The sequence below is a fragment of the Phoxinus phoxinus genome (genome assembly GCF_949152265.1).
Source record: "Phoxinus phoxinus genome assembly, contig: scaffold_61, whole genome shotgun sequence".
NCBI classification, from domain to species: domain Eukaryota; kingdom Metazoa; phylum Chordata; class Actinopteri; order Cypriniformes; family Leuciscidae; genus Phoxinus; species Phoxinus phoxinus.
Window position 1 is genome coordinate 119,735 of NW_027639397.1, and position 25,596 is coordinate 145,330.

The following is a 25,596-nucleotide window of genomic DNA, read 5'->3' on the forward strand; positions in this document are numbered from 1 at the left end:
GGCTACTCCAGCACGTTTGAGGTAAAATTTCCAGAATTATCACGATATTATTATTCCTCACAGCGAGTGTGTTCTCCAGCTGTTGTGGGCGTTGACTGGTTTGCATGTGTTGCTTCAGATTATCTGCGTTTGAATAGCGCGCGCTCTCGATGGGCGTGTCACATTAGCGGAGTAATGAGGTGCCAGAAGGATAATGAGCACAGCTGATCTCTCGCTCTTTTTATATAGATTACATAAACAGAGAATATTTGTTTTAGTTTTGAATTAGATAATTTAAAACTACACACTTAAATGATTATAGAGATATATAGCTCATGTCTGAGTGAATAGTATTCGCTGAGATTTGTTTAAATTTAGAAACGTGCTTCAGAAAAAAAGTTCACGGAGACGGAGAGGCATAAAGCACTCCCTGTTTACTTTCTTTATTTTACAAAAGCACAATGTTTTATTTCGATTGTAAGTGGACACATAAAAAAGTAGACATTTAACAGCTTATTTTCTCATATTTCTTAAGGCTGTATGACCAAAACTGACTGAGTATTTTAGGTCTATTTTGCTGCTATGTAAAAAAAAACTAGCAAAACGCGCCCGCGCGTTTGCCGACCCCAGGGGGTTAAAGGTTGGAGTTTTCCTCATTTTTTTAAATTAAGGCATTAAGATAAATTTCCAAAAGATGATTTTTTATTCCTCTTTTTAGGCAACTTTAGCATGGGTGTCTAAACTTATGCATAGCACTGTAATTAAAATGTAAGTACTTTGAAAAAGAGAGTATAAAAATTGAGTGACTATAGTGTATTTAATCTTCAAAAAACACAGCTCATTAATTCCTACCGGGACGAAACAAGTGATTGGCTTGCTCTGTCACTCTCCGTCGCCATGACTACCGCCGCTATTATTGGCTCTGCCCATGTGCGCGCAGTCGCGCACCCGTTTTTAGGTGGGAGTGAATGGAATTAATGAGCTGTGTTTATTGAAGATTAAATACACTAGAGTCACTCAGTTTTTTATACTCTCTATTTCAGAGTACTTGCATTTTAATTATGTATTGGTATATAAAGACAGTTTAAACAAATTTGAATAAAAGTTTTTTTAGACAATTCTGACCTACCCTACCTTTACAGTTTTTTTCAATCGCTAACAAGCGCTTAACCATACTTCAGATATTTTTTCTAAACTCTTAACACAGACTCACACCTACAAAACACAATTGGCCAAATGGATAATTTTCTTCTCAAAAACACATTTTGTTAAATATATACTAACTCTTCATTTCAAAATAGAACACATCTTTCTCTGCACTCACTAACTTTACCAAAACACTGGAAATCTGACTCAAAATGAAATTATTCTGTCAAAGAATAACACTTGTTTTCACTTCACAAGGTACATTCAGTCAATCAAAGTACACCAGGTTTCAGAATACTGGCTATTGTTGACATTACAAAAACTGCATAAACTTTTATGTTTCAGTTTTACAGGTATTTGCATGCAAAACATGCAATCCACCGTTTTAACACTAAATTTATTGGTTGGGAAATCTATGTCCATGTACAGTAATGTTCACATTCAAAAGCATTCCAGTAAAAAGCAAATCAGTTATTTTTTTTCCTTTACTGTTTACTACAGGAGGTACAGTAGAAACATGGTATGATAGAACAGAAAAAGTTTTACAGTATTGCTTACAGTGAATAAAATATCCATGAAACACACAAGAGCATTCTGAACAAAAAAAGAACAGCAAAAAAGTCCAGATAAAAAGGGGGGGAACAAAAAAAAAGCACAAAATTACTGTATCTAATCTCTGCAATCTTCGGCCACATGTTTTCATCAACATCACATCTGATATTATCCAAGGCGATGCACTTGATAAAACCCCTGCAGCCAGCATCCATGGCTTCAAGCCAGCATCCATGGGACATCTGGTCATGTGGATGATGGTCATAAACCTTCCAGCTCCATGCAGAAACGAACTCCTCTATGGGGTTGAGGAAAGGTGAATAGGGTGGAAGGAAGAGACTTACCAGTCTTGGGTGGACTTCAAACCATGTTGTTATTGCTTGCGAATTATGGAAAGCCACATTGTCCCAGGTAATTGCAAAGGTCCTCATGTTTTCACCCTCCTGATCCTGCTCTGGACCCAGGCGCTTGTGGAGATCATTGAGAAAGGCAAGGATGCGCGTAAATCCATGTAAAATGCAATACTTACCTGTTCGTTTGTTGAAGGATGCGTATAATGGATGCAACCGTTGACCGCCTCAAATTGGGCTGGACTCTTTCACCAGCCTCTCTTAGTGAAAGACCGTGGTTGATTACATGATCAATGATAGTGGCACGAATTTCATCACTGACTACTGTTCTTGCAGCCCTTGGAATGCCACCACCACGCATTCTTACACCTCGACCTTGCCCTCTCCATGGGCCTGCTCTTCTCCCTGGGCCTCTTGCTCTTACTCTTCCTCGTCCAAACATTACAGTGTTTGTCTTTTTCTGTTTCCAAAAACATCACTCCTCAAAGTCCTCTTTTACTGTATAAGTGTCAATGTAATAGAAAAAAATAACCTTAAGCCAGTCTGGAATCAGCTGTGGTTGGCCCAATTTACCCAACATAAATCAGCTCTGTGTCAATTATTCAATTGTTTGTTTATTATCAGCTGAGATATATTGTTTTTGAACTGATCATTGCAGAAGCTGAGGTTTTTATGCTGTATCTAAGGTTTGGAATATTGTCATTGCTATTGTGGGATGTTGTGTGTTAACATTCGTAAATACTACAAAAACAATCCATAATTTTGTTGCGAGGTATAGCTTGTCTGTTAAGAAAATGTAAGCATTGTGGAAATGTGTTCACTGACTGCATATTGTGTGAAAACGACATGAAATGTGTGAATGGTATGGCCACAAAAGACCGATGCTGTGCTAATTGTGTTTAGAGTTTTGAAAATGTGACAACTGGCTGGACAAACGCTTGTTAGCGACTGAAAAAAACTGTAAGTTCAAGTTTATTGTCAATTCTACAACTGTATATGTACAGGACATACAGAGGATTGAGATTCCGTTTCCCTCAGACCCATGGAGTAAAACACCAACATATCAGACAAGTATAATAATACAAAAATACAATAAAACACATCAGAATTTAAATATGTTTACATTATAAAGTGCATACAGTATGCAAAGAGAGAGAGCAGCAATTGTAAAAGTGCCTGGTGCATTGTGTGCGTGTGTGTGTGTGTGTGTGTGTGCGTGTGCGTGCGTGCGTGCGAGTGTGCGTGTTTGTGTGTGTGTGTGCGTGTGTGTGCGTGTGTGTGTGTGTGCGTGTGTGCGTGTGTGCGTGTTTGTGTGTGCGTGTGATTGTGTGTGTGTGTGTGTGTGTGTTTGCGTGTGTGTGTGTGTGTGTGCGTGCGTGTGTGTGTGTGTGTTTGTGTGTGAGTGTGGGTGTGTGCGTGTGTGTGTGTGTGTGTGTGTGTTCTGGGGGTGAAGAGTCACAGTTCAGTTCATCTGAGGGAAGGGCTAAGAGAAAAGAGGGAGGAGAGTTCAACGTCCTGACCGCTTCATTGGTGGATGAAGCTGTTCTTCAGTCTGGTAGTTCGGGCCTGCAAATCTGCAAAGTTTCAAATATGCTGTTATTTCATTTAATATATTGATCATTTATATGTTCAGTTATATTTGACATTTAAAAGAGTTTATATTTTGTTGAAGTTTTGATCGTTACCATTGTGCAGAAGAGAAGGGCTTATGTTTAGCTCGTGAATAACTACATATATTAATTAGGGATGGGTGATACCACACTTTTAGGATTTGATACCATACCGATACTTTTTCTTGCATTTTCATCGATACCGTTAATTTCTTATTGGCAATTTTTGTCACTAAGAATATTATTACATTTAAGACAAAACACAAGACAAATACAGACCAATGAACAATGTTATGTTCCGAGCCTCTTTGTAGAAGTAAACATGTAACACTTCAGTGAAGCAAAAACAAGACGTCATAAAGATCATAATAAACTAGGATTTCCTTATCCTATAAACCTGCATAACAAAGACAGTTGTTCCCTGAGAAAATGAACTTGGAAAAATGACCTAGAAAACTGTCTGACACCATCACGCCTTTAGTGCACTCGAGATATGTCGTCACACTTTACTGAAGTTTCAGATTGCTGTTCAGAAAAAGTAGCATATTCACATGTTTCGCTTTAAGACGATTACGCCTGTGGCTGATTATTTCTCCGGCCTTAGAGAAGAGTCTGTCTGCTGGAACAGACGTCGCAACAGTTCCGAGGTATTTTTTCGCAACTTTGTTCAGCAGTGAAAATGTGGTTTCATTTTCTTTCCACCAAATCAAAGGGTCCTCACTCCTTGGGATTACCTTTTCCTCCGTGTATCTTCTCATTTCAATATATGCATCTGTGTGTCCCTTGCGTCACAGTTGACGCAGTCGCAGCGCTTCATGTCTGGTTGACTGTGTTTCAGCGCAAGCCAGGGCTTGCATCTCTGTGATGATCCGTGATTTAATCATTTCCACATTTGCAGAATCACAGAACTCAATGTCTCTGAAGCGAATGTCCAAAAAGGTGCTGACTGCAAGAGTGTGGTCGCGTTCAATGTTTTGGAACCGCCGCTTGCATTGTGCTGCAACCCACATAGCAACATTGTGTCGGCCCAGATCCGGCCCAAATCTGCCACACGTGGAAAGATGATCTGGCCCACATGCAGCGTGGAATGACGGCCCTTGGGTGGCCCACTCCTGTTTGCCAGATCTGGGCCACAAGCAGGCCATAGCAATGCCACATGTCAGCCAAGAGCAAAGAAATAAACCAGAACTGGACCTTATCTGAGTCACAAAATCTGTGTTTACTAAATATAAAGTAATTTCAGCCTCAGTAAAACCTGTTAACAAGTAGAATCACTGAAGGAAAGAAGAGAACAGAAAAAGAGACGAGCAGAAACACAAGAACTAAAACTGACTTCAGTCACAGCCTTAGAAGAAATCCACTGAAGATAAAAGACATTAAATATGTGAAGATCTCAGCAGAGGAGGATTAAACAACTCCACAAACAGCATTACCAGCTTCACTTATTACTAACCAGACTGACTTTATTTCTGTCAGACGTCTACAGAAGTTTTATTGAGAATTAACAGAGGTTTAACTCTGTTTCATTTGAAGTTACCGTAACAGTGATTAGTGTTTCCATTAGTTGGGCTCTTAACTCTTAAAATATCTCTTGTCTATTTTGGCTGTTGTGACAGTGTGTTTTTCAAACACATTTGCAGCCGCAAAGAAACCTAAAGTGAAACGAGATCAGATGATGATGGTGATCTGTTGATGGTTATATACTAATCATGAAATAGACTGATTCAATAATGTCATTTGACTCTAACAGTTGTGTTGTACCATTAATATATTCATATCTCAAACCCTGTGTTTCTGCCGCATGAGATCTGGCAATATTACAACAATCAGTCAGAAGATTTTAACAAACACAAGGACAAAAATCTGATCAATCATAACACACACAGACATCAATAATCCGCGTATGAATCTCAACAATGGTGACAATCAAAAGTACCTTGTTGCAATGCATGCTGGGTACCAGCATTGAACAAAACTCCCAGCATGCACTGCAACATGAATAAATTATGCAGCTGAATTGTCCTATTATTTTGTTCAGTCAGTGTCAGTGCTGTTCTGAAATTATCTGTTTATCTACATATTGTTGATTGTCACCATTTATGCGATTCATACACTGATTGTTGATGTCTGTGTGTGTCATTGCAGGCTAGCTTTTTGTGATCGTGTTTGTTAAAATCTTCTGACTGATTGTTGTAATATTGCCAGACCTCATGCTGCAGTAACACAGGGTTTGTGATGTGCAAACACTAATGGAACAACACAACTGTTATATTCAAAAGACATCAGTGAATCATTCTATTTCATGATGATTATAAAACCATCAACAGATCACCTTCATCACCTGACCTGATTCACATTAGCTTTCTTTGCTGCTGAAAATGTGTTTGACACGCTGTCATAGCAGCCATAAAGACATAACAAGAGTTAAGAGCCCAAATAATGGAAACACTAATCACTGTTACGGTAACTTCAAATGAAACAGAGTTAAACCTCTGTTAATTCTCAATAAAACTTCTGTAGACGTCTGACAGAAATAAAGTCAGTCTGGTTAGTAATAAGTGAAGCTGGTAATGCTGTTTGTGGAGTTGTTTAATCCTCCTCTGCTGAGATCTTCACAGATTTAATGTCTTTTATCTTCAGTGGATTTCTTCTAAGGCTGTGACTGAAGTCAGTTTTGGTTCTTGTGTTTCTGCTTGTCTTTTTTCTGTTCTCTTCTTTCCATCAGTGATTCTACTTGTTAACAGGCTTTACTGAGGCTGAAATTACTTCATATTTAATATACACAGGTTTTGTGGCTCAGATAAGGTCCAGTTCTGGTTTATTTCTTTGCTCTTGGCTGACATGTGGCATTGCTATGGCCTGCTTGTGGCCCAGATCTGGCAAACAGGAGTGGGCCACCCAAGAGCCGTCATTCCACGCTGCATGTGGGCCAGATCCGCATTCCACAAGTGCCAGATGTGGGCCGGATCTGGGCAGACAAAATTATGTGGGAAGTTGTGAAGCCAGACTGTTACTCTGCCCAGCAGATGCGGTTGCTTGCTGGAGAAGAGAGACCAGAGGTATGACTTTGGAAATCTGCTGAAACCTCCTCTTCAAAAGGCCTGAGGACGTCAATGGCCTGCCTGATGTGGGTCCATTCTCCATCACTTAGGCACATGTTGTTTCTCCCAAGAAGACAAAGTGCAGTTGTGATGGCTTGTTGTTGTTCATACAGTCTGTCAATCAATCATGTACAACACAGAGTTCCATCTAGTATCCACTGCTTGGATTAGTTTATGCTGTGGCAAGTTCAACTGATTTTGTACTTCTGTTAGTTTGTCAGTCGCTGTGGTGGAATAACCGAACAATAGCACTGCATTTCTCTAAGCTGGACTCAAGACTTGTGTCAGCCTAAATGGATTCCTTCACAATGAGGTTGAGTGTGTGAGAGAAACAAGGAATATGTTTCCAACCAGTTTTACGCACAGCAGAGACCATATTGGCTCCATTGTCTGTAACAACTGCATGAACCTTACGGGTGATGCCGCATTCATCAGTTATGTTTGTGAGGAGTTGAGATATATTGTCTGCTGTGTGCTGCACAGCTACATGGATTGTTGTAAGATTGCAAGACTGCATCTGCCAGTCCTTGTCAATAAAATGTCCTGACAGAGTCAAATAAGCTTGAATAGTTCTTGCAGTCCACATGTCGGTTGTTAAACCAGACTGCTTGCTGATTGTATGGAGTCCTTTACTGTTTTTTGTGCTCGCTCGTACAGTTTGGAAATTTTACCTGTCATCATGGATTTTCGACAAGGGATCTTGTATCGGGGATCCACCACCTTCATAAAATGCCGGAAACCTTGATCCTCTACCATTGAAATGGGTCGCAAGTCCTTCACAATCATTTTGGCCAGGCCCGTTGTGATATCACGCGCTCTTTGAGACTCATCTGAAAAGGATAACGTTTTCACGTCACTTTCCAATTAACTGTCATATCTGAATCGCAAGAAGCTGCAGAAGTTTGCGATATAATTAATGAAATATGAAATGATGTTTTCCAATTGTAAGAAATCATGTAATAGAATAAAACCAATATCCCAACATCATAGTTTTTAATATTTTCTTTTCAATGGAAAAAATAAAACTGTCAAGCAAAGATGAAAAATCCCCCAAATTGTATCTCATATTTTCTTATCTTGTTTTAATACTCTGTGCCAGCAATTTTCAACTTCAATAAATTCCCCTTTAAGGTGTGGAAATTATGTATATAATATTTACTTAAAAAAAATATTCAGTAAACATTACTAAAAACCAAGGCCTGTTTTAAGTAGGCTAATCAACAACTGGACAGTAACGTTACTGGATATAATTATCGCCTTCACCTGAAGTATCTGTTAAAATTAGATTGTGATTGTAATATTTATAGACTTTATCACTCCACTGTCAAGTCTGTACCTGATACACTTGGCTACTGTGCAGACTCTCGTGCAGGGTCTTCTGCCGGACTGCGGGTGGGGCAGGAGACTGGACTTTCAAGCTCACTGTGGCTCTCGGGGTGCGTCGTCTTTAGATGTTTGAATAAATTACTTGTGTTGCAGCTGTGGGAAACTTTTTTATCACACACTTGGCACCTTGCCGTGAGTTTATCGACTGGTGAAAAATAACACAACACCACACTTAGTTTTTTGTCTGCCATAACGTTATACGGTTCATTCCGTCCGGCTCCCGCTTTCGTGCTGGGCTGGTGGCCTTGGCTGTGTGTGTGTGTGTGTGTGTCGTCGTTGTCGGCTGTGTCGCACAATGTCGCTCATTTGCTTCTCCTGTCACGTGACATGGGCCGCCGCCAGGTACAGCCAGGGGTGTCCCGGCACATAGAAATTTAAGGAAGTAATCTAAAACAGCTGAAAGTGATAAATTCACTCCCAATTATACATTTTTAGTTTATATCGATCTTTTTTTAAGGAAATCGATGCCAAATGAGTAGCGTGAGTATATCGATATATCGACACCACAGGATTGATTCGCCCATCCCTAATATTAATATTAAGAATCATGACAATTATCAACAATTTTGTTATAGTATTAATGCACTATCATATATGAGTGCCTTTGAACATGAACACAAGATATTGTGTTTGATTATAAGTGTACATGAGAGTATGTTTATCTCAGGTCAGTGATGTCATGAATTCCCACGACAACAATGTCATTCATTCAGCTTGAAAAATTATATTTCAACTGATTATGTCATCCTACTTTGGATAATGTAAATGTTTCCTATTACTAATTTACTTGAATGTATAGGTTGCTTTTAAATAACTTAAAGTAACTTTTAAGTATTTAATTGTGATTGCTTTGTTGTACACTGTATACAAACTAATATTATGATGTATTGTGATGTTTTATTTTTCTATGTACCCCAATTTTCCACACCAATAAAGAATATATGTTTAAGTTTACTATGGATTTTCATTATTTGATATAATAGCATAATAATTATGTAATTGTTCTTTTACAGTGATGATGAAAAGTTTGATTTGATGTAATTAACACTTTTTAACAATAAAACAAACTATCACTTTATTTAGTTACATAGAATACAACATATTAAGTAAGAATATAAATATTGCAATGATCAATAAACATAAAAAAGAAAAGTAAACCTTTTAAATACACTGTAAAAAATTATTTGTTGACACAACTTGACTTGGTCAAGTCATCTTGTTGCATTGACTCAGTTAAGTTTAGCCAACGTTAAGAGTTAATTTTAGCCAACATTAAGAGTTAAGTTAACTCAACTTATATGTATTTGTTGAAATAACTTGCAGTAAATTGGGCCAACGTGCTGTATCAATTAATACGCATTTAGATTTAAGTCAACTGAAAAACATTGGTTGAACTTAATTTGTCATGTTTTCACAACCATAAACCAAGTCTAACTGACATTAAATAGTAATTTTTCCTCAACATCACAACTTACTTGCTTGCTTTGACAAGACGTTCTAGATATCTACCTGGAACCAGATTTTTTTATGAAATCAACACAACTGCAAAATTGAAATTCTAGCATTTATTTTTTAAACCGATGCATTGCACCCAAAAACAGACAAAAAGACTTAGCTTGCAAAGCTAACAAAGCTCACACAAGCATGTGCAAACTTCTTTATGCACAGACCCATTCTTAGAGAATAGTACAATTAACTCTCCTTGTCTCTATCAGATATTTTCATTGCAGGAACGAAGAATTCACAATAAGCTGTGTTTAACAACTTCAAATAAAACAGTGTCTTCAATTCCCAATCAAATATCAGACATGACAAGGAAAGAGAAGCAGGACAAGGTAACAAGAAAACAGTCTGTTTGAAAAGAATTCTAGAATACCAATGTTAAAATACACAGCTCACAGAAACACGTGCAAACTTCTCTATATGCACAGACCCATTTTAGAGCCAAAATAGTACAAATAACCCTCCTTGTCATTATCAGATATTTTCCTTACAGGAACAAGTGTACATGAAGAATTCACAATAAAAGCTGCGTTGAAAAAAAAATCACATTAAACTGTCTAAAAACAGTGTCTTCAATTGTAAAATTTGTAGAAACATGACAAGGAAAGAGAAGCAGGACAAGGTAACAAGAAAACAGTCTTTTTGACAAAAAATGTTTCTACATTTACCACTGTTAAAATATACAGCTCAGAGAAACACGTGCAAACTTCTCTATATGCACAGACCTATTTTAGAGCCAAAATAGTACAAATTACTCTCCTTGTCATGATCAGATATTTTCCTTACAGGAACAAGTGTACATGCAGAATTCACAATAAGCTGTGTTTAACAACTTCAAATTAAACCATGTCTTCAATTCCCAATCAAACGTCAAACATGATAAGGAAAGAGGAAGCAGGACAAGCTAACAAGAAAACAGTCTGTTTGGAAAACATTCAAGAATACCAACGTTACACTTAAACCATAAGATCTAAAATAACAATGGTCTAACTTTAAAACAATGTAACAGTGTAAGTGCTAATAGTAGCAACAAGGAGAAAATAGTTTATCTTATCTCACCAACTTGCTCTTCAAAGAGTGAACTCTTGCGGTGCAAGAGTCTGATCCAACTCCAATGAACAGGCGCTGTATCACTTCAAAAGTGAATTTTAATTCCTTTGGGTAGTCAAGGTTTAATGCGTACACCAGGCCCATCAGGTTCAGAAAAGGGTTAGGTATGTCACTCAGGTGACGCATTACCACTTCTTCCTCAATCACCAGGGCAACGTCATTGTAGAATTCTGGGAGAGGTTCCATCACATTTTCCACAACCACTAGGATTCCGATCACCACACCCTTGATCACATCCTCTTCACGGTCACTGGGCTTTGTAGAATGAAAACAAAATTAAGGTACTATTACTTAAAACCAATTTCACAAACAATTTAAAGTCCCCATACCCCTAAATAGATCTAATGTTCAATTGTCCCTTGTTTTGCCTTAAAGGTTTCAGCTTACCTCGCATATCTTCATGAATTTAGAAGGAGTCTCTCGCATGTACCACGGCAGGCCAAGCAATGCTGCAGTCCTCATCCTTTGGTTTGTTGTCTGTAAAATATAGGATGGTTACGGTACCTGCTTTGTTGGTTCAATCCTTTGTTTTTCATTTCATTTATCCTTTCACCCCTTCCCTCTGTCTTGAAAAATAAAAACATTAATTTCAAATATGTACACTTGTGTACTTTTGTTGTAAATAAATCACCAGTGATGTGGTACAACAACAGTTGTTTGTTACCTTTTTGTGCAGCACCAAATTAAAATGTAATAGTGGATGTAAACAGTGTCTAAGGGTGCTTTCACACTGGTCTTGTTTGCTGCAGTCTGGACTCCGAGCCCGAGCGTGATTGTTCCCGGCGCCCCCCGCAGCGTTGGTCTGGTTTCACACTCAACTGGATGCTATGGAACCCTGGTGCGTTATTACGTCATCACAAACATGCATGATAGAAAACAGAACACGGGTCAATATATAGGTTTTTTTTAAAATTCTGTGCTATTATGCGCAGCTGAGGGAACAACACAGGTTTACGTTTGTGTGTTTGTCGTATAATGTAGGCTTCTGCTGCTTGCAAACAAACTCTTTTGAGACAGTGGATTTCCAAATTTGTTATCCTGATTCAACACGCTATGCGCGAACACACTGAAGGCTCACTCTCGCTCGTATCCAAGGTAAATCATCAACATTATAATCTCTTACATGCATTTTATTTAACTAAATACATCATAATAAGCTAAAACGCATGTGCAGGTCACCCGAGTCCGTGTTGGTTTCACATTCACCCGAACCGCGGCACAGTTCGAGTGCAACCGAACAAAGACCACTTCCTACAGGTATTCTTGGCTTTGGTACCTCAGTGCACAGCCGAGTCCACATGACAGCGTTCACATTGTGATTTTGTCATGTGGACTCGGGTGTGCACTGGGGTACCAAAGCCAAGACTACCTGGAGGAAGTGGTCTTTGTTCGGTTGCACTCGAACTGTGCCGCGGTTCGGGTGAATGTGAAACCAACACGGACTCGGGTGCACACTTGTTCAGTAAGTAAAGTGACCTGTGCATGCATTTTAGCTTATTATGGTGTATTTAGTTAAATATAATACATGTAAGGGATGAAATGTTGATGATTTACCTTGGATATGAGAGAGAGTGAGCCTTCAGTGTTCGCGCATAGCGTGTGGAATCAGGACAACAAATTTTTAGAAATCCACTGTCTTCTCAAAAGAGTTTGTTTGCAAGCAGCGGAAAACCACCTTATGCATCACACACACACACACACACACACATACACACACACACACACACACACACACACACACACACAGTAAACCTGTTGTTCACTCTGCTGTGCATAATAGCACTGAATTAATAAAGAACACAATATATTGACCCGTGTTGTTTTTTTATCATGCGCCGTGCATGTTAGAAATGACATAATATGCACACACACGCACCAGGGTTCGACAGAATCCATTTGAGTGTGAAACCAGACCAACGTTGCATGGGGCGCAAGGAACAATCACGCTTGGGCTCGGACCACAGCAAACAAGCCCAGTGTGAAAGCAGCCTAATTCTGCTCCTGGAGGGCCAATAAGGTATTGCAGAGTTGTAACAACACTTTAAATTATTTAAAATGATAGCTTACCAAAGATGATAATTGTCATTTACTCACCAACATGCCAGTCCAAACACATGCAAACATATTCATAACAGAAAATTAACAATGGCTAGGCTGTTAAGATCTATAAAGGACAACTCATGTTGCCTATTTTAAAAGTTTATAAGTTTGTGTAATGAACTGATCATATCAGTTTTGATGTTACTACAGCATACTACAACAAAATCAAATCTCATTAGTTATTGTGTCATGACATTTGATCAAAAGACTTGCAAGAACCATTGAGGCTTGATATTTATGTAGTAGCTAATACAATAAAACATCATTGTAAACAAAGACTGACATTTTTATGTTTTCATCATACAAAGACATTGTATGATTTCAGAAGACTTTGAATATGACATGCAAATTGAATAGGTTACTTTTTAGATGCTTACTCTGAAGTCATTGTATGAAAAGATGTCACTATCAATAGGTTTATGACGCGAGTAGTAAGTAAATGATCACAGAATTGTCATTTTGGGGAGAGAAAGACTGCTTTAAAATACATTGACTCACATTCTTATCAAGGCTCTCCAGTATTGAAGTCATTTCTGGAATGTCCTCATAACGCTTTGACCGGAATAACTGCATCAGCTTTGAGAGATGACCATCTAGGCCTTCCAAAAAGGACTTGCTCAGGTCCTTTGACACAAGCCTGGTGAATTCTTTGCTGATCTATAAAAACAAATACATTTACAAATTAAACAAAGATGCCAAGGTCTCAGTGACAGTCTTAAAACATTAACAAGTTTAAAAAAATTAACTCAACATGAAAAAACTGTTCATATAATGTTAGGATATTAAGTTTGCCCATATCTTCTAATAGAACAGCACAACTTTCACAGCCCAATATTTTCTGATTCATTCAAAGCCCACAGAAACAAATAAACACAATTTACCTGTCTCTCTGTGAAAATTGCTGGCCATCGGATTTTCATTTGTGACACTGGTGGCTCCTCATCAACGACTTCTTGTCTTCTCAAAGAATACGTGCTGCTCATAGCAGCATCAACAAATGTGATGTCTGGAGTCCTCTTCGTCATCTCCACAGCCTTTTGCTCTTTTTCCTTTTCTAGACTTTAGATCTGGTAGAAAATTAGTTTCACACCGCCTTGGTTTCTTGACTTTGTTTCGCTTTCCTCTTGTCTCTCCAAGACCTCTTCTTTCAGAATTCACTATCATTTCCTGACAACCAGCATCTCTCAGCTTTTGTCTGTAGTTGCCCATTTTAAACTTCAAACTAATTTTCCACCCATACCACCCAGATGTGGAGCTTGGCTCTTTGAGACAGGGGTGTTTTTCAATTAAGGCAGCCGCTACACTCTCAATCTCTTCATTCCCAGGATAGGCTTTGTATGAGTATATATTTTCTGCAAGTTTCTCAAGAATTTAAATCTTAATGTCTCTGGGAATTGACATAAGTGTTCCATCCTTTCGAAATGCCTCATTACCTTGTCTTAGCCTCAGCTCCACATCATAAGTAAAAACAGGGATGGGAAAGGTGGTTGGCCATGGCTGTGAACGGGCGGCAGATATTAACTCTGAATGGATGCTGGGTGAAGAAGTTGATGGAGATGACGATTCACCTAAAATTGTAGTGTCTAAACTGGAGTCTGACAATGTATCTGGAAACGGGGTGAAAAGGACCTTCAGTGTTACCTTGTCTGTGGGCAGATCAGCTACGCAGGTAAGGTTACAGAAATCATGGAAGTCTTCATCCTCATATTGAAGGTCAAAAGAATCTTTCAGCTGGAGCTTGCTTTTGAGTTCAAGCTTGAGGCCATCAACAGAATCTGGAACAGGATCAAGTCTAACTTTTTGAATGTTCTGTAAGGAGATGATCACGCGAAACAGCATTTTGAAATAGGAATGGAAAATTCCAGGGTTTCTCTCCAACTGGGGAAAAACTAAAAATATGTTATTAATTTGATTGATGATTACATTTTAATGTGAACACCTAAAAAAAAAATCAAATGTACCTTAGTGAAGCAAGAAGGTTTTTGGTGTGATATTTAACTTGCCAGCTCTGACATAAGGATAAAGTGGATGGTATCCATTAAGCTCCTGGTGTTCCACAACCTGCAGTTCAGAAGTGCAATAACTCGTCAGCTCATAACTTCGCAAATGCTCTATGTACCAGGCTTTGAAGGGTTTGAGGATGAATGACACTCTGTTGTTCACAATTATCATTTTAACAATCTCGCCAAAATCAGGCAGTCCACTGGTGTGCCCTACAGACAAAAACATTCCCTCCGAGTATTTGGTACCATAGATGCATGCATGGGTTGAAAGAAGTACAGTGCTTATGTTTCCATATTTATGCTCAATGGCCTGCCTCACTGAACGTTCAAGTGTGTCAGGTGAAACGACAGCAACGCGTCCTACTTCTAGATCAGGTTTGAACACACTTGGCAAATCCAAGTAGTAAGCCAAAGCAAGCTGATGCTTTTTGGCCTGAGTGAGCAAGACATTCTTGAAGTTTTTACCATCAACTCAACAACTCTCTTAAAGAATTTGTGCTTCGCCTCAAAGCGAATAGTCCAAAAATCTGTCAGAGGCCCAAATCGACGAATCATCTCAGGATAGTGTTCCAAGAAGTGATGTTTGGGGAGAATATGGAAATCTGGGAAACACTCTTTGAGCAAGCACCTGTGTTCTGAGATTTTGGACTCCAAGTAGCACAATGTCTCATCAGAAAATTGTCCAGTAGCTAGGAGCTCAACAATATCTTTCAGATCTAGTAAGATTTGCCAAGATTTGTCTCCTTCTGGTACTCTGTGACCCATCATCAATGGCAGTAGCCTTAACAGAGTCCAGTTTTCATGGCTGTTTCCACCAATTGAATGTTTTGACACAAAAGTCTTTGAAATTTGTTGTGGTCTGTTGGTTTTATCGGTAAACTTGAAAGGAAAAGACTTGATGACAGCATTAATGTCATCTAATGTAAAGTACCTTTTGGAAATAAAGGACTTTATGCAAAGACTCAACTCTGTTGGTACTATACCTTCAAACAGGTCGTGCATAAAATCGGGAGGAAACCCTTGAACTGTGTGAAAATAATTCAGTTTCTCAAGAACACAGTCTCTCTTTACTCCATTCAGGGAAACCAGTGAATTCATCTTCAATTCATCAAGGGTGTGTTTGTGACTTTCAATCGTCCTGAGTGGAAACACCCCCTCTCTGACTTCATGCAAGTCAATATCCTTGCGACTAGCTAGGCAAAATCTGCAGAATTTGTCAACATTGAAATTTTCTTGGAAGCCAGCTAGCGAGTGGGCTCCCAAGTTGTCCGCTGACACATACAACACAGAACCCTTGACACTTGTTCCCAATTTTTGAACATATAATCCTTCCTCTTCAAGGACTTGAATGTCCTTAATGAGTGGTTGAAAAATGGCATCATAGCCATAAGTCTTTACATCACTGCTATTACACAGACAAGCCAGATAAATTGACTGTACCGAAGACCTATACTGTGCTGGCAAGTTTGATATTAACCAATACACTGCACAGACCTTGTGCTTTTTTTTGGATGTGCCAAGTGGGTTACATACCTCATAGTCATCTATATACATCCCAAGTGCAATGCTTAAACTCTCCGAGGAGAGCAAAGGATTCCCTTTGCAGCACAGTCCATCTCTGTATGTTTTAATCTGACCGGACTGGTCAGCAGTTTCCTGCAGGATTTTATCCAAAATGTCATCACGGTTCAACAACTCAGTCAAAACTTCCAAAATTGGAATATAAACAAACTTTCTTTGGGAGGACGAATCTAAAATATATTCAACTGGCTCAATTACTTTGAAGTTGTCCTTGTAATAAGTGGTTCTTTTGTATTCGGTTGCAAAAGGGCCACTTTTTGAAAGGGAAGTTAGGGGATTTATTTTTTCAACTATCTCAGCTAAGGCAGCAGTCAATTCATTGGTTAATAAACAATTGTGCTTAACCAATACACTTTCAACTATTCTTGGAGTGAACTCTTGCACAATATAATAAACACTGCAAAGCTCATTTACAATTTCCTGTGTGGTGGCCTTTGAGACATGTAAAGTTGTTTGCATGCGAAGTAACAGTGATGCTACTTTTTGTTTAATCAAATCCTGTAGTTCTTCAACATCTATGTCACTATCTACTTTTGAGCAATCCTGGCTGAATGAATGGGTTTCAGAGTCTGCACTTTCAGGGTTTGAATCATCAGGAATGCAAGTTTGATACAAGTCTGTTCGAAAATCTTGAAAAGTGCTATTTCGATGATTCCTACTTTTGTGAGCACGGAAAGTGCTGCACACTCTGGTCTGGAAACTACAGTTTTGAAAGGGGCACCTCACTGACTCTTTCTTTTTAATGTGTGTTGCAAGATGAGCAAAATACTGTGAAATACTGCAAGCCTCTGAAAAATTACACAGGTCACAGTTCACATTTGATGTTGCTTTAAGCAATTTTGAGGAGGCTTGAAGACATTGACTATGTTCACAGGTTAAATGCTTCTTCAGAGACAGTTCACTCCTAAATGTGCATACACAATCCTTATAGATGCATGGGAGTGGACAGTGACTTGCCTGATGGCAGTGTTTAAGCTTGTAGTGTGTGATTAGGGTACGCTGGTTGGGCGAGGAAAATCTGCAAATCTTGCAACACCACCTCATCGATTTCTGCTTCCACTCTGCTTGCACTATACTGATCCTGCAAATAAAAAAAATAAAAAAAAGTTAAACTCCATCCAAGTACACATACATGTTACATACAGAAATATTCACTGAACATAGGGCTGCACAACTATTCAAATATCTAATAACAGATGCCACGATAACATAATTGTTCAAACAAGAATGCAGCACAATAGGAACTACAAGTGACCAGTGATGTAAGTGTATGCTGAAATAAAGTCTCTCACATGTCAGCCGTTATACTGCGCTAGTAGTGCACACTATTTAATTGCACCCTGTGTATCACTTCACTACATATAAAGCACAAAATAAACTATGAGATTGCAATGTCTATACGTTGTAAATTATAAAGTCACAAAATAAAAGTAAAATACCACGTTACTACTAGTACGTCGTGTTAGCTGAGAAGGATTTGCATGCAGATATGATGTTCATTCTAATAATCAGGAGCAGTTTCCGTGTTGTATTAACAGTTTTTGTTAGTATTGTGTATTTACCATGGTAAGTGTTGTTTTCATAACCCAAAAATGAAAATTTATGTTCACTTTGTCTTATTTTGTATATAGCCTGATATTAACTTTGTATATAATATAAAAAAATATTTTTAAAAGACTGTGTTAAATCCAACCTTTTATTAAAAAAACTAGTTTGGGACTGCTATTAAATAGCTTAACCTTGTTAAGCGTTTATTTATCAGTATTAGTCATATTCTTACAATATATGTTTATGTTAAGTAAAGGGGGACAGTACTTGTTTGAGTCTACAATTTTTGTGTAAACAAATGTATTATAATAGGCATAAAAAATGACCATGGGAAAATGTGGGTGCCATGGGCAAATTAGTTGAGAACCACTGTGATAAAGCTAGGCTATTCAAAACATAATTCAATAATTTGTAATTAATAATAATCCATTACAATTTTAAGGGAATAATCAACAATTATAATCGCCCTAAAACATCTTACTTCCCAAATACAATTATGAGGAAAAAAAATATTCAAACTTTTTATTTCTATTTCTGGTGATGTATTTAATGTTACACTAATGATGTTGCTGTCAATATAAAATTGAGCAGTGCTGTAAATATAGCTTTTATTATGGGAAAATGTTTTATAAAAATAACGTAATCCTGAAATTCATGATTCTTCAGGGCTTCACAGGTAACATAATTGACATAAAAGTTTAATCATGTGAACTACAAAAAGTTGACATTATATACAAAATCATGGCAAGTTACCTATGTAGGCCTACAGAAGACACCGTTTGCACGTGCTCAAAAACATTATGGTAACGTTATGTCATTTGAAAAAAAAAATAACAACTGGCCGTTTAACATAAGTAAATCAAACATTTTATTCGTAATGATAAACACAAATATGGACTGGCGGCGGTGGTTCAAATATTAACGTTAACTTACTGGTCATTCTGTCTTTCTAACGATAATGAGATCCAATCAAGAACACGCTAAAAAGTAACTTCTATGTACACTTTCTAATCTATTTAAGTTACCAACATTAACTTATACTAGTCAAAGACGATTTCTCTTTCTGCTCACGTCTCGACAGCAGCTCGGTGTCTAACACACTGTATAGCTAGCAATAATGGGTGTGCCAGTGCGTGTGGCTCCTTATTACAAATCAAGTTGTCTTAGTTTGTCAAATGAGATAGCCTGAAATCAATGCCCGGTCGGTGGGCGCAAACGAAAGAAAGAAAGAACAAATCAGGGTATACTTACTATAAAAATCCATCTGTAGTCGTTCAAATAAGAGCTCGATCCTTCGTCTTTTTTCTCGCTTCAGCAACTCGTGTCGTGATCTCATCTTCTCGTGCAGAAAATGGCGATGGCGCGTCTGGCTCAAATTCGTTAAAATAGTACGTCATCATGACGTAGTGTTTCTGGCACATGCGCATGAGGCAGAAAATTGAAAGAACCTATGTTTTGTTGTAACATGAACACGTTATTTTAAGTTTTCCATTTCCCTTCAAGTTGAGGTTGTTATAACTCATCCTATTGTGTAGTGAGACACTGCAAGTTGACAGGACATGATTTTACTAGTTCACCTGACTAAAACTCAGAATCACTTTTTACAGTGTATACATTGTGAAGATATACACATGTAACCTGTTGTCATGTTTTGTGGTTCCCTGTCTTGTCTATTAGTTATCCCAGGTGTCTCTCATTTCCCACGCCCCCTTGTTATCCTGTTTAGCTCGTTTGTCTCTGATTATTTAAGACCTGTGTTTCTGCCCTGTCCTTGTGAGTTCTTGTTTAATGTTTAACTGTTAACGTTGATGTTGGTTGTTCCTGTTCCCGAGAACCGTTGTCCTGTCTAGTTTCTAGTGTGTAAGTTAGTCTGTTAAATAAAGCGTGTGCTGCATTTGGATCCTGCCTCATCTCTGCTTCAGCCGCACCGGCGTTACACCTGTACACATTTTTTTATGATAAAACAAATCTTCACCTTTTAGTTTACATGGAATCGAACATATTTTTAGGGATAGTTTAGCCAAACATGAAAATAGGGTAATGTGGCACAGTGGCAATGTTTCTCTTTGAAGTCCAAAATAACAAATCTGTCTCACAATGTTACAATTTTAACATTGCTTTTGTCACGGGGTGACAAATAATCCCCGGAACTGATTTCACAAGAGAAGTGTTCCCGCCGGGGCACTTTCAGTGTAACACTGTCCCCGGGCCGGTGTGTGTGTCTGTTGTCATGACAACTAAACGGCAGATTGGCAACAGGTGTGGGGACTTCACTCTGAGTGCCTGATTGAAGCCACGCCAGCATTTTGAGAGAATAAAACACAAGTGGAAGAGAAGGCTGAGTGTTGTTTTTTCTCCTCCGTTGATCGGGAGTGTTCTCTCTCCGTGTGGGCTGGTTGTTTTCTTTGTCTTCCCCCGTCGATCTGGTGTGGTTCTCTCCCGTTGGGAAATGTTTGTAGAGTGTTGCAGCTGAAGGATTATCGTGAAAGAAGAGGAGTGTCGCTTGTGGGATCCGAGGGCAGTTTTGAAGAGTGGAATTCGTCGCCTGGACTGGAAAAGAGTGAGATGAGTGATTGACAAATTGAATCTCATAAACGCATGTTTTCTACACTAAATTGGATACTGGTTTGGAGTGCTCGGATCACGTTGTATACATCGCACTGAGTGAAATATACTGATTCCTTGTCGATCTCTAGCCTCTCCCTTGACCATTGCAAACAGCGAAGTGAAGCCCGCTTGTAGTGGTGAGGAAATTATTCACCACATCTGTCCCAACTCTGACTATCATCGGCTCTTCAGATCGAGACCTCTGGGTGAGTGTTGGCCTTATTTTGCACTTTGAAGAGTGGATTTGCAGTGCTGGAATTGACGTTTCCCATCACGTTGCATGTTTGGAGTTAGACTGTCGTGTGTGTGTGGAAGATTTATCTTTTAATCGCCGTGCACTCCCCAAGTGTCATGCTGGTCTACCGTTCATCATAAGAGCCTAGTGAGATCGATTGTAGTCACCTGTTGGATGTCAGAAGGAAAAGCCCCCCGTGTGCACACCACGCATGAGAACTGTTTGCCCCTGCTTGAAGTTGTATGCTGTCTGTTCCAGTGAAAGCCCCGCTCAGCTTGTGACTCTGCCCCCGGCAGCACACGTGAGAACTGTTTACCTCTGCTTGAAGTTTTATGCTGTCTGTCCCAGTGGAAGCCCTGCTCCGCTTGTGACCCTGTCTCCTGTCACCCATGTGAGAGCTGTTCACCTCTATTTGAAGTGTTGATTCCGTCTGTTCCAGTGAAAGCCCTGCTCCGCTTGTGACTCTGTCTCCTGCCACCCATGTGAGAGCTGTTCACCTCTATTTGAAGTGTTGATTCCGTCTGTTCCAGTGAAAGCCCTGCTCCGCTTGTGACTCTGTCTCCTGCCACCCATGTGAGAGCTGTTCACCTCTATTTGAAGTGTTGATTCCGTCTGTTCCAGTGAAAGCCCTGCTCCGCTTGTGACTCTGTCTCCTGCCACCCATGTGAGAGCTGTTCACCTCTATTTGAAGTGTTGATTCCGGCTGTTCCAGTGAAGGCCCGCTCAGCTTGTGACTTAAGTCTGTTGTAGCCCTGAAACCCATCTGTTCGTCACTCACCACTGTGAGTCTGGCACCAGCGCCAGAAGGAAGTGAGCCCCGACTGTCTACTCACCTGGGATACCCACCTGTTCGTCACTCACCACTGTGAGTCTGGCACCAGCGCCAGAAGGAAGTGAGCCCCGACCGTCTACTCACCTGGGATACCCACCTGTTCGTCACTCACCACTGTGAGTCTGGCACCAGCGCCAGAAGGAAGTGAGCTCCGACCGTCTACTCACCTGGGATACTCACCTGTTCGTCACTTACCGTTGTGAGTCTGGCACCAGCGCCAGAAGGAAGCGAGCCCTGTCCTACCTACTCACCTGTGATACCTACCTGTCCATAGACTTACCACGGTGTTGCCTCGGATTCCTGGGAAAGGAAAGAAGAAGATTTTAGATTAGGATTTTCAAATTGCTTTTAAACATTAAATAAAGTTGTTATTCTTTTATTCTTGTCTCCGGCCTCCTCCTTTGACACGCTCCTCAGGGTGATCCTGGTCTAGGGGTGGGTGCAGTCTGGCTTGGCCCACCTCGACCTGTGACACTTTTACTGAAAATTGTTTTTGTATTGATTATTGTAATACATGCATATCATTAATTAATGGGATAGTTTACCCCAAAAATTCTGTCATAAAATTCTCAACCTCATGTTGTTCCAAACCAGTTTGAGTTTGACACAGTTTGAGCTTTCTTCTGTTGAACAAACAGTGGACGGCACCCATTGACTTACCTAGTAGGAAAAAAATACTATTGTGTCCACTTCACACCTATTTAGTGCTTTTGTGTCCACGAAACGCCTATTGTGTCCACTTCACACCTATTTAGTGCTTTTGTGTCCACGAAACGCCTATTGTGTCCACTTCACACCTATTTAGTGCTTTTGTGTCCACGAAACGCCTATGGTGTCCACTTCAAACCTATTTAATGCTTTTGTGTCCACGAAACGCCTATTGTGTCCACTTCCAACCTATTTAATGCTTTTGTGTCCACGAAACGCCTATTGTGTCCACTTCCAACCTATTTAATGCATTTGTGTCAACGAAACGCCTAATGTGTCCACTTCCAACCTATTTAATGCTTTTGTGTCCACGAAACGCCTATTGTGTCCACTTCCAACCTATTTAATGCTTTTGTGTCAACGAAACGCCTATTGTGTCCACTTCCAACCTATTTAATGCTTTTGTGTCCACGAAACGCCTATTGTGTCCACTTCCAACCTATTTAATGCTTTTGTGTCCATGAAACGCCTATTGTGTCCACTTCCAACCTATTTAATGCTTTTGTGTCAACGAAACGCCTATTGTGTCCACTTCCAACCTATTTAATGCTTTTGTGTCCACGAAACGCCTATTGTGTCCACTTCCAACCTATTTAATGCTTTTGTGTCCATGAAACGCCTATTGTGTCCACTTCCAACCTATTTAATGCTTTTGTGTCAACGAAACGCCTATTGTGTCCACTTCCAACCTATTTAATGCTTTTGTCCACGAAACGCCTATTGTGTCCACTTCCAACCTATTTAATGCTTTTGTCCACGAAACGCCTATTGTGTCCACTTCCAACCTATTTAATGCTTTTGTCCACGAAACGCCTATTGTGTCCACTTCCAACCTATTTAATGCTTTTGTCCACGAAACGCCTATTGTGTCCACTTCCAACCTATTTAATGCTTTTGTGTCCACGAAACGCCAATTGTGTCCACTTCCAACCTATTCAATGCTTTTGTCCACGAAACGCCTATTGTGTCCACTTCCAACCTATTTAATGCTTTTGTGTCCACGAAACGCCTATTGTGTCCACTTCCAACCTATTTAATGCTTTTGTGTCCACGAAACGCCTATTGTGTCCACTTCCAACCTATTTAATGCTTTTGTGTCCACGAAACGCCTATTGTGTCCACTTCCAACCTATTTAATGCTTTTGTGTCCACGAAACGCCTATTGTGTCCACTTCCAACCTATTTAATGCTTTTGTGTCCACGAAACGCCTATTGTGTCCACTTCCAACCTATTTAATGCATTTGTGTCAACGAAACGCCTAATGTGTCCACTTCCAACCTATTTAATGCTTTTGTGTCCATGAAACGCCTATTGTGTCCACTTCCAACCTATTTAATGCTTTTGTGTCAACGAAACGCCTATTGTGTCCACTTCCAACCTATTTAATGCTTTTGTGTCCACGAAACGCCTATTGTGTCCACTTCCAACCTATTTAATGCTTTTGTCCACGAAACGCCTATTGTGTCCACTTCCAACCTATTTAATGCTTTTGTCCACGAAACGCCTATTGTGTCCACTTCCAACCTATTTAATGCTTTTGTCCACGAAACGCCTATTGTGTCCACTTCCAACCTATTTAATGCTTTTGTGTCCACGAAACGCCAATTGTGTCCACTTCCAACCTATTCAATGCTTTTGTCCACGAAACGCCTATTGTGTCCACTTCCAACCTATTTAATGCTTTTGTGTCCACGAAACGCCTATTGTGTCCACTTCCAACCTATTTAATGCTTTTGTGTCCACGAAACGCCTATTGTGTCCACTTCCAACCTATTTAATGCTTTTGTGTCAACGAAACGCCTATTGTGTCCACTTCCAACCTATTCAATGCTTTTGTCCACGAAACGCCTATTGTGTCCACTTCCAACCTATTTAATGCTTTTGTGTCCACGAAACGCCTATGGTGTCCACTTCCAACCTATTTAATGCTTTTGTGTCCACGAAACGCCTATTGTGTCCACTTCCAACCTATTTAATGCATTTGTGTCAACGAAACACCTAATGTGTCCACTTCCAACCTATTTAATGCTTTTGTGTCCATGAAACGCCTATTGTGTCCACTTCCAACCTATTTAATGCTTTTGTGTCAACGAAACGCCTATTGTGTCCACTTCCAACCTATTTAATGCTTTTGTCCACGAAACGCCTATTGTGTCCACTTCCAACCTATTTAATGCTTTTGTCCACGAAACGCCTATTGTGTCCACTTCCAACCTATTTAATGCTTTTGTCCACGAAACGCCTATTGTGTCCACTTCCAACCTATTTAATGCTTTTGTGTCCACGAAACGCCAATTGTGTCCACTTCCAACCTATTCAATGCTTTTGTCCACGAAACGCCTATTGTGTCCACTTCCAACCTATTTAATGCTTTTGTGTCCACGAAACGCCTATTGTGTCCACTTCCAACCTATTTAAAGGGCACCTATTATGGAATTTTGAAATTTACCTTTCATGTAGTGTGTAACATAGATCTAAGTGAACAAAAACATCCTGCAAAGTTTGAAATATGAAAGTGCACCGTATATAAAGTTATTGTCTTTCAAAAGTGAGAGTCGACTCTGAGTCATTTTTATGAATCGTTAGAAGACCGAAGCTTTTTCTCTGACTAGATGACGTCAACTTGTAAAGTTATTTGAATACGATACGCCCACTTATTGCGCTCCAAGGCCAGGGAAAAATATCATGACGACGAGACGCTGTGTTCTGAAGTGCGGCTCAAAAGCAAACCTTTTTCATCTGCCCAAGGAGAAGCATTTGAAGACTAAGTGGCTACAATTCACTATACCACAGAGTAGTCCGAGCCTTGTGCTTTGTTCGCGTCATTTTGAAGACGATTGCTTTTTAAATGCAATCAAACTTGGATTCGCGAGACGGCTGATATTGAAGGAGGGTTCAGTTCCAAGTGTATTTGCATCAGCTTCCTCCTCCGTATCACAACCTGTAAGTGTTATTAATAATTTTTGCTTTTATATTTTATGTAGCATGCTTAATAATTATTTTGTTTGTTGTGTAAGCACCGTTTAGCTTCTAGGTCTTCAACGACAATTGTATTGAGATATGTGAAGTGTTTGTCGTTGTTTTCGGAGTTGTCTAAAGAATAGAATAATACCTCGTAGTAACGTAACTGCATTTTTTTGTGTAAAAACGTTATGTTTATGCATCGGGCTAACGCAAACAAAGACTGATTGTGCTTTTACAATGAACTCTGGGCTATGCTCGCATAACATTAAATTATTTATCC

At 39.4% G+C, this 25,596-nt stretch overlaps 1 protein-coding gene and 1 long non-coding RNA gene across 2 annotated transcripts; both read right to left on the reverse strand.

Annotated features, from left to right (window-relative positions):
* Nucleotides 1–12,555: 12,555 nt before the first annotated feature.
* On the reverse strand, nucleotides 12,556–13,872 carry LOC306994270 (uncharacterized protein). Its single transcript, XM_079639874.1, has 3 exons — nucleotides 13,719–13,872; nucleotides 13,336–13,494; nucleotides 12,556–12,738 (listed from the first exon to the last, which is right to left on the reverse strand). The coding sequence occupies exons 1-3, from the start codon at nucleotides 13,860–13,862 to the stop codon at nucleotides 12,727–12,729; spliced, it is 315 nt and encodes a 104-aa protein (XP_079496000.1). The 5' UTR covers nucleotides 13,863–13,872; the 3' UTR covers nucleotides 12,556–12,726.
* Nucleotides 13,873–13,922: 50 nt separating this feature from the next.
* LOC306994271 lies at nucleotides 13,923–17,851 on the reverse strand. Its single transcript, XR_013796652.1, has 3 exons — nucleotides 17,379–17,851; nucleotides 14,799–14,898; nucleotides 13,923–14,726 (listed from the first exon to the last, which is right to left on the reverse strand). It is a non-coding gene; the product is annotated as an uncharacterized lncRNA (long non-coding RNA).
* Nucleotides 17,852–25,596: the final 7,745 nt, after the last annotated feature.

Coding starts and splice junctions, on each gene's coding strand:
- LOC306994270 (XM_079639874.1), bottom strand. CDS start 13,862: ATGACGAAGAGGACTCCAGACATCACATTTGTTGATGCTGCTATGAGC. Junction 13,495..13,718: donor CAATTTTCACAGAGAGACAG/GTAAATTGTGTT, acceptor TTGTTTTTATAG/ATCAGCAAAGAATTCACCAG.